Below are 9,932 nucleotides of genomic sequence, written 5' to 3'. Positions count from 1 at the left end.
CTCTGCCCTTACCCCCTCCCCCACACTGTCCTCATCCATAGGGGTACGATTTTTGTCCCGTCTCTTCCCGCACCCCCCACACCCCTTTCCCCCCCGAGAATAGTCAGTCCATTAGAAAGTGGAAACTTTAATTTATCAGTATACATTTTGATTTATCATTATACATTTTCAAGTAATTTGAAGACATAAAAAGTTACTTTAGCTCTTCATAGTTTATTTTTAAGACATTTAAATCGGTTTGTGCTGGTTTCTCACAGGAATTTATAGTTGTAATATTTATAACATTCACAAATGCATGATGTTGAAATAAAATTTGAGGTTTCTTTTAAATTAAATTTTATACTAATATTAACTTGTTTAGTTTTAGTCCTTTAGTAAATAATGCAAATGCTTTAAAATGAAGTGTAATTAATAAGTCCTAAGAAAATTTAATTGAAATTATAATCTCTTCCTAACTTCTAAGAAATTATTAGTTTTATCTTACATTTACAAAAATATACTGGAACATTAAAAGTTTTTTTAATATGCCAGATTTTATTTCTGATTATAGAATAATTTGTTTATTAACAAAAAGGCCTTGTAAAATGCAGGATAATTGTAGTACCAGAGTTTATATGGGTGTTATTCCTGCCAGCCTTTCATTTGTTTGCTTATTTTTATTTTGTTTCATTTGCTCAGAATATAGTTTAAGAAAAATATTTTTATGTGATATATTTGTAATATAGCTTTAGCCTTTTTTATTTTTGTCTAAATTCATGTTCCTTGAACACAAAATTCTGGAAATATCAATTAGTATCACTTGTATGTTAAGTTTTTCAGATTCCAAATATTCTCTTCGTTGAGAGCCTTTTAGGTAGTAGTACATATTAAAGAGAAAGGTTTTAGATTATGTAAAAATGTTTTTGTCTCCTAGAAAAATGTTAAGGATCTCATGGATTCAAATGGGATTAGAATCCTTGTGGACTTACTTACCCTTGCACATCTCCATGTAAGCCGAGCTACGGTACCACTGCAAGTATGTATTCTTATGTAGATTTTACGAGTTTTACATCCGTGAAATATACTTTTAGGATCAAAAGAATCATAAAAATCTGAAAATACGTCAGTATATGTGGCTAAAAGTGTATTGCTCCAATAAGTATAGTACTAATACAGGGGAGATTAAGTCACACAAAAATGGGAAAATAAGAACAATCCGAAATGGACAGTGATGATTCATTTTTATTTTTTCAATGTCTCTTTGTCCTTTAAAGTAACTACATTGCTAGTGTCTTATTTTGAGGCAATGCAACCTTTAGGTTCACCACTTATGTAACTAGAACTTGTAGCATTGACAGCCATGAAGAATATACATTGAATCTGGGGACCTTCTCAAAACCAGCCAGTAAGAGGACAGAGCTGCCAGTCTCTGCTGAAAGGCCTCTTCTGATACCTAACTTACAGAAGGGATCTATACTTAGCTCATGGGACATTTCTTCCTCCTTCCCTTCCTCCCTCCCTTTCTCCCTTCTTTCTTTCCTTTCTGTGTTATGCTTTGTTTTAGTTTAATCTCTTAGTGCAGGATAATCATTTTAAATTTTGGCTAGAGTGTGGACAGAAGTGCTACTTGAATAGATGATGGCATTTTCTGTTATCAGGTATGAATAATAGTAATTGTGATGTTGTATAGCATGACAGTGTACCAGGTACTATTCTGATACACATAATATGTTAACCCTTTAAATCCCCAACAACGCTCCCATTTTACAGATGAGGAAACTAAGGAACAGAGAGGCTAGGTATATTGCCCAAGGTCAGTGAGTAAGGAACAGAGCCTAAGTTAGAACCCAGAAGTCTATGCTCTTGACCACTTTGTTATCCTTCTCAATATGAGTAACTGAAAGCTAATAGTTAGGAGAGTACTTAAAAACCATGTTTTAATAAAAATATACTGATTACATAAAATTCTATTTTAGATTTTTATAAACATTGATAACTAAAATTATATAATAGTGACCTGTAGTGATGGTAATAGATTGAAACTAAGTGTTTAAAACCACTAAAAGTTTCCTGTCAGCATTTTAATTCTTGGATCAGATGCTTATTGAAACTTTTAGTTGGAATGAGTTTTTCCCTCAAAAGAAGAATGTTAGTTATTTGAGCATTGTGATTTAAGGTTAATGGTATATGTTTATTTTTATAGCTATTTGCAGTGTTCTTTGCTACTAAAATTTTAGTGCCCTGAGAATTTATAAAGGACCATCAGGAATGTAGATATCTTTGAATTTAGCTTAGATTTTACTTCTAATGCTTCTTAGAAAGCAAGTCACTTTTTTTGGACTATTAGGCTAGGCATTTAACCCTTACCTCTTAAAATAAGGTCTCTTAAAAATTTAGGTGAATTTTTAAAGGAATAAAACCCAAGAAATTAGTACTATGTAACTTTTTATGAAAATTACCCCCTTAAATTTCTGTCTTAAAAAATAACTAAATTATTTTAAAACTTAGAGCAATGTAATTGAAGCTGCTCCAGATATGAAAAGAGAGAGTGAAAAGGAATGGTACTTTGGCAGTGCAGACAAAGAAAGGAGTGGCCCGTATGGATTTCATGAGGTATGTGTCTCAGAGAAATTTTTCATGAAAGTCATAGCCTTTCTTATTTCCCTGTGCTTAGTACACACAGAGATATTAGAATATTTTAACGCTATATTTTGAATTAGTGTCATCAGCTCCAAGGGCTCTGCCTTTCCATTTCCACATGAAGGATTGGATGGTTTGCATTTCTAGAGAAACACACACACACTCACACATATTAAATGATGTCTTCAAACCTTAGTGTTTAAAAGCAGTTGTTAATGGAGGTAGCACTCAGACTTTTAATGAATTTTATGTAACAGTTGTTACCTTGATAATTATGTTAAACTACAAAGCTTTTTTGTATGAATAGGATGTTTTAATATGCAGCCTGAAATTTATTAAAAATTGCCTGTATAGTCCAAAGGCAATTTCTATCTTCACATCTGCTGATGTTTGATTCTGCCCTCCCATCCTTAGCCTCCCAGGCTCAGAATTTAGCCAAAGAGTTTTATAGAACACCAAGCCTTTTGTTTGCATAATTTGGTCATTTTACATTCTGCCTACTGTTTTAATTTTTTCCAGTGTTTCTTTATACTCACTGGCTGACCAGCTAAATGGTTATTTTTTTATTAGTAGCCAAATTTGGGTTCCTAAAGGCCTGTCAACAAAAGTTTACTATTATTCTTTAATAGTGAACTTATATGTTTATTTCATAGTTTAGTATGTATTTACTATAAAATAGAAAGCATTTGCAAACCCTTTCATTTTGCTTTATTTGTCTGTAATAATGATGCCTTGCTTTCATTTAGATGCAAGAACTGTGGACCAAAGGAATGTTAAATGCAAAGACCAGATGCTGGGCTCAAGGCATGGATGGATGGCGACCACTACAGGCAATCCCTCAGCTTAAGTGGTGTCTGTTAGCCAGTGGACAGGCTGTGCTAAATGAAACTGACCTTGCTACCCTTATATTGAACATGTTGATCACAATGTGTGGATATTTTCCAAGCAGGTAAAATGTAATTGAACATTTCCATGGTTACCAGGGACTCTTAATCATCTTTTCCCCATTTGTAAAAATGCTTCCCCTGTGATGGCATGGGAGTACTTTGGTGATTTAAAGCAACGGTATTCCATTTGTGGCCTTGGGGGAATGCTGCTTTGAATTTTGGAGCTTTTTAAAAAAAAGATATAAAGAAATAATTTGTAAATTATATTGGTAAAGTAGCTAAAAACATCTTTCTCTGAAAGACTACAAATAATGATATTGAGGCTTGCTAGCTGTCTTCTAGCAATAGTAATAGTTGCCATTTATATGAATCAGGTATAAACTGTTGAAATAAGCACACTGCAGTCTGTAGACAGTGGCAGGTGCCAGCTCCTGACCTGTCAGGTTAGCCATTCCTGGTACAGGAACATGAGTCTAGGCTCACATCTTGCCCCAACTGACGAGTGAAGGTGAGACTTTGTTATCCAGTAATAATCATAATTATGACCCTTGAATGAGACATTTTAATCTTTATAAAATATTAGCATGTACATCATTTTATTATGCTACAGATATTTGTGATGGAAATTATTGAGGAACTGTCATTTTTATAACACTTGAGGCTTTCATGTTCCAGTTCTCTTTAAAATTCAGATCAGACTTAAAGTGACATAAATAGTAGTTAGAATAATGTAGCATTGAATTAAGGCTTTACTTGGAAAATACTGAGAGTAGGTAAATGGTTTAAATTTATGTGACATAGTTTGATATGCCCTTTGGGGGGAATCTCCACTGACAGTGTTAGACAACACCAAGTTTAATCAATTAAATAATAAATAAGAGTCTCTGGCTCTTCTAGGGTACTGTTTTTCAAGGAAATCTTATGGAAGGAAATGAAGTCATATTAAGCAGCCAAATAGATTTAAACCAAAATACCTAATCATGTTCCCAGCTGTATGAGAGCTTAGTCTTCATTAACAAAAAAAGTAAGGTAATATGCTTCATGCCTAGTAGAATGTCATATGCTCTGATCATATAAATTTTAATGAAAATATTAAAAGTTGACCTTAGAAAATATTTTCTAGAGATCAAGATAATGCCATCATTCGGCCTTTACCCAGAGTGAAAAGACTGCTCTCAGACAATGCTTGCCTTCCCCATATTATTCAGGTGAGTTACTCTTCTGTTACCAAATTAGGAATACTATTTTAAGAATCATTTTTCTTACTTAATTTTACTAGGAGCCCCAGTCATTGTTTCTTTGTAGTTTATTCCATTTTCAAAAAGCCTGAACCCCGAATTACATTTACTTCACACTTACTGCTAATTAAATTGATGTTCTAAATAAACTGTGGGAGATTGTGTATCCAAGAATGTAAATATGGGAAGACTCTAGACTCCAGAATTATTCTCAAAAGGTTTTAGTTATTATCCATTCTTATAATCACACCACTGTAATAACTTAAAGGTGATGTACTGTGGTTTGCTGCGGGCTTTTCTGTTGTGGACATTCCTGTTCAGATGCTTAAGTGAAAGTGCACTGTAGTTACTGTTCCTTCTGTTCCACCACCTCCCCATCCCCCAGCCAAGAGGAATGTGCGCTGTATGTGTGAGCTGGTGGGAGAGGTTTTTGTTTTCTATTCTGGAACGTCTCGGCATGTAGGTGAAGGACAGTACCGGAAAATCTAACTCTCTCAAATGTTTTTCCAATACCTATGAAACTGAAAGGAAAGAAGTAAATGCAAATGCTGTTGAATTTCAGGCCCAGAAAAGATGACTAAAAAACAAATTTTAACAGATTTGGTCAGTATAACGTGAAACTTTGTGTGGGAAAGATCTATTTTAATTAACCAAACATCTTTAGTAATATCTAAATAATTAAAGTTATTTAAAAGAAGAATTTTAATTATAAAAGTAGTTCCTTTTAACAATATATGCCTCCTATATTTTTTTAATACTGAGTTTAAAAAATATTTTTGAGAAGCTGTTTGTTTTTCTTTAATTTTCTGTGTTCTGGAAGACCTTAATCTTGCTAAGCACATTTAGGCAGTAGTAGTTTTCAGGAACATTATCTATATTAGTTTGTACAGATTTTTTACTTCATTTGATTTTAAGAGCAATCACCAGTTTTACCATTGGAAATAGCTTCAGAATTTTTAGACTGCTCTTAGATGCCTCTAAGATACCAGTAAATGTTTCATGTCTTCTAGTATAGTCACAATTTCAAATATTTTGGGATTTTGCCTGCTAATTCCCATATTTTGTTAAAAGTGTTGTCAAGTCCTATGTTACAACTGCTAACACTAGGGAAAATCCTGTGTTACTATATCTTGATTTATCCTTGAAAAAATATGTCATAGTACTAAACACCTTCTTGAACAACTAAGACACCAAAATACAGAGAAATTTAAATTATTTACTTAAAGACATAGCTATTTAAATAGTCTCGTATCTGAATCTAAAATTTTGACCTCTAATCTGAGCTAGTACTTTTGTTTTAAATTTATTTTTTTTACTAATAACATTTGACATCAAATTGGGGATTCTTTGGAAGTAATTGTTTATAGAAAGTTGAAATGCCACTTTTATTAAGCTAAAACTTACTAAATTTCTTTATCAAGTATTCTAGCAACGTTGTATGATTTTTATTTTTTATTTATTACTGTGATCACAGATGCTAGTATTGCCAGCTCAGATTTCTAGAGACCTGATGTTTGGTTACCCTCTTGTCCTCTACCTGCTTGTGTAGATCTCTTGTGTACTGCTGTTTTGCTGATGGCGTTCTCTGCTCTGCTCCTTTTTTTTTAAAATATATTTTATTGATTTTTTTACAGAGGGGAAGGGAGAGAGATAGAGAGTCAGAAACATCGATGAGAGAGAAACTTGTGTACTGCTGTTTTGCTGATGGCGTTCTCTGCTCTGCTCCTTTTTTTTTAAAATATATTTTATTGATTTTTTTACAGAGGGGAAGGGAGAGAGATAGAGAGTCAGAAACATCGATGAGAGAGAAACATCGATCAGCCGCCTCCTGCACGTCCCCCACCGGAGATGTGCCCGCAACCCAGGTACATGCCCTTGACCAGAATCGAACCTGGGACCTTTCAGTCCGCAGGCCGAAGCTCTATCCACTGAGCCAAACCGGTTTCGGCTCTGCTCTGCTCCTTGAGTTCTTAAGTCTTCTTTGGGGGATGTTTCACATCCACTCAACTGAAAATAACCCAAAGAGTAGCTGCTTTTCTTTTTTCTTTTGTCATAAGATTCCTGCACAAGAAACAATTTTACCTATAATCATGACAAAACAGCTTCAGGCATATTTGGACTTTTTCTGAATAAATTTTGATCAATTCTAATATTTTTAATCTCTGCATTAACTATTGTGAAATGAATCATCTTCAAATATTTTTAGAATCTCATATCTGAATCTAAAACTTTGACCTCCTAATCTGAGCTAGTATTTATTCTTGTTTTAAGGTGTTTTTTTTACTAGTAACATTTGATAGACAAGCTTACCGAATCCCATGGATTTTTATTTTGTAACTTACTGCATATAAGAAACTGTAACCTCAGTACAAGAAATACATAAACCTAAAATGAATGATGATATTGCAGTTTTTTTACAACCCAATAACAAAAACATTTTATTTCTTTTTTTAGCTACTGCTGACCTTTGACCCTATCCTTGTTGAGAAAGTTGCTATTTTGTTATACCATATCATGCAAGATAACCCACAGTTACCTCGTCTTTATCTTAGTGGAGTATTTTTCTTTATCATGATGTATACAGGTTCCAATGTGCTTCCTGTGGCTCGGTAAGAACTCTAATGATAATCTATTTAAAATTATTGTTTGAATTGTACATGGATTGATATGTGTGTGTGTACAACATTGCTTTCATTAAACTTTTCATTATAAAAGTAGTTTATATGTCTGAAAATTTAGAAATTAGACAAATAGGGGAAAGCTACTTAGTATTACACCACTTACCACTTTTATCACATCTAACATAAGAATTTTACCACCTAATATTTTAATATACATATTTAATGTAACCATATTCCTATTGTGCATGCAATTTTTTGTTTGTTTTTTTTTCTTAAATTTGGATACTTTGTGCTATTGGTGGGTAGTTCAGTTGATTAGAGCATTGTCCTGATGTGCCAAGGTCGCAGGTTTGGTCCCCAGTCAGAGCACATACAGGAAGCAACCAGTGGATGCATGAATGGGTGGAAAAACAGGTCGATGTTTCCCTCTCTCTTTTCTTCTCCCTCTCAATAAATACAATAAAAATAAATAATTTCAAAAATTGGATAACTTTTCATGTTATTATCTAATCTTAATATGACCATAGTTTAAAAACCTTTCTGTTCACTTAAGTTCTTGTGTTAATGAGAAATTAAACATTTTGGCGATCTGGATTTACAAGTTGCCTTTTATGGCTTTTTCTTATATAGAAAGAACTCATCTTTAAAAAAGCTAAGGTTACTAAATCTAAATCAGTTCCTGTGTCTGATCAGTAATCTTTTCCCCTAGATTTCTGAAGCACACGCATGCCAAGCAGGCTTTCAAGTCAGAGGAGGTAAGCCAGGTGAATCCTCTGCATGCATGTTTCACACGGGGTAAGACGTGCTGGCAACAAAGCTTCCTGAGCTGTGCGTGTTTACTGGATTAGGAGCACGTGAGGGCAGGTGTTACTTTAGTCCATTTTTACAGTCCCTTGTGGTACATCACATTAGTCTAAGCTAATATTTTTTAAATGAGAATAAATGTTGCCCATTAGACTTAATATTGGAAATTGAAGATGTGGATTATAATGTAACACCACTGCAAATGTAATTTGTTCCCTTTGTGTAAAATTTGGATTAATTTTCATAAATAGTTCATTATATACCAGAGTCATATATCAATTAACATTCAGTATGACTTAAACTTCCTTTTGTTCAGATTCCAAGGAGGTGATTTCTTTTCTAAAGCTACTTAATTTTTTAGGCGCTTTCAAGTGTTCTTGCCATTTTACTGAGGAGGGAAAGAAGGAATCTAGAAAAAAATGACTTATTCAACCTGAAACTTTAAATATACATTTGCAGAGATATTTTTGTCAACACATAACTAAAGTGTGTTTCAAATTTCGTTAGGCTTTTTTCATGGAGCGTTGGTTTTCAGATTTTCTTAAGAGCATAAGAATAAACCAAAACCAGACCATTTGTTTAGGAGACTAACCAAGGAATGTTAGACCACTTTGACACTAGACCAAACTGCATGTTTTATAGAGTAGCCAGTGAAGCTACGAAATAGTCTGTCTTTCTGATAATATTAAAGTGATGTCCATGCCAGTGTCATTTTCACAACTTTATACAAATGGAAAATGAAAATATAAAAAAAGTTTTCAAAAATTGCTTCTAATGATACCACCTTAATATAGCCTTAAGCATTTTGGGCATTATTCCTTTTTGTGGTGCAGTTATTCATATGTTTTAAAATTTTATATGAGAAACTATGCATATCATTTCACCTAACAATATTTAGAATAACTACAACAAAAGTGTTTTTTTATAACAGAACTTTGGATACAGGAATTACTAAATAATAGTATTGTAAAGAACAGAACAAGCAATCTAAAAGTTTAACAGATAGTAAATTTATGGCTTTTATTAGCAAAAGGCCTGAAAATATTTATAATCTAATTTTTCTTTGCAATAAGTGATAAAACCATCTCTGGGTTTTTTCCCTGGGTCTTTGCCAAATCCTAAAGAAATGAAACGTCCTCAGTTTGCCTAGAAGGAAATAAGAGAAGTTCTTATTGTCTTTAGGATTTTATTTACATCAGGCAAAAAAATGAGTTTAAAAATTTAGTATGATTAAGTGTGATCATTACCCTGACTCCATTTGGCCAGCCAGAGAATATGGAGTTTTTAATATAGTTAATTATACTTACTTTGAATAGGAATTCTTCATCTAAGTCCTAGCCACCCTTCATGCCAACAGACTCATTTAGACAGGGTTGGGGAAGCTTTTTTTCTGCCAAGGGCCATGTGGGTATTTATAACATCACTTGCAGGCTGTATAAAATTATCAACTTAAAAATTAGCCTGCTATATATATATATTCGGTCAAACATTTAATTAACTCACCCCTAATGCCTTGGCAAGGCCAGACCAAATGATTTTGTTGGCCTTATATGGCCCGAGGGCCCGATATTCCCCATCCCTGCTTTAAGATCTTGATTTTCTGGATTTACTAATTTTACTTGTTTTTGAAAACAAGCAGCAGGTACAGGTGGAAACGGCAGTCAGCGATGTGACACAGAATAACTGATGTTAATCTCTTTTACATCTTTCTGTGTTGTCCATCACTATTATTCATGGCCAAAGGCCAGTTGGCAGCCCTGGCA

At 33.5% G+C, this 9,932-nt stretch overlaps 1 protein-coding gene across 4 annotated transcripts in view; it reads left to right on the top strand.

Annotated features, from left to right (window-relative positions):
- The window catches only part of DNAJC13 (DnaJ (Hsp40) homolog, subfamily C, member 13), a 113,947-nt gene that overhangs the window by 63,361 nt on the left and 40,654 nt on the right, over nt 1-9,932 (top strand). For all 4 annotated transcript variants that reach the window (XR_313441.2, XM_014537526.1, XM_005863580.2 and 1 more), the window contains 6 exons: nt 914-1,015; nt 2,488-2,592; nt 3,366-3,568; nt 4,630-4,714; nt 7,199-7,353; nt 8,075-8,120. Coding sequence is in view for 3 of the 4 variants with exons in the window: in XM_014537526.1 (XP_014393012.1) it covers nt 914-1,015; nt 2,488-2,592; nt 3,366-3,568; nt 4,630-4,714; nt 7,199-7,353; nt 8,075-8,120 (696 nt within the window). In the remaining variant the exon portion in view is untranslated. The remainder of the gene's footprint in view (nt 1-913; nt 1,016-2,487; nt 2,593-3,365; nt 3,569-4,629; nt 4,715-7,198; nt 7,354-8,074; nt 8,121-9,932) is intronic.

This window comes from Myotis brandtii, unplaced genomic scaffold (genome assembly GCF_000412655.1).
Source record: "Myotis brandtii unplaced genomic scaffold, ASM41265v1 scaffold18, whole genome shotgun sequence".
NCBI classification, from domain to species: domain Eukaryota; kingdom Metazoa; phylum Chordata; class Mammalia; order Chiroptera; family Vespertilionidae; genus Myotis; species Myotis brandtii.
The sequence above is the reverse complement of the archived record's forward strand: the minus strand, read 5'-3'. Positions and strand labels throughout refer to the sequence as shown.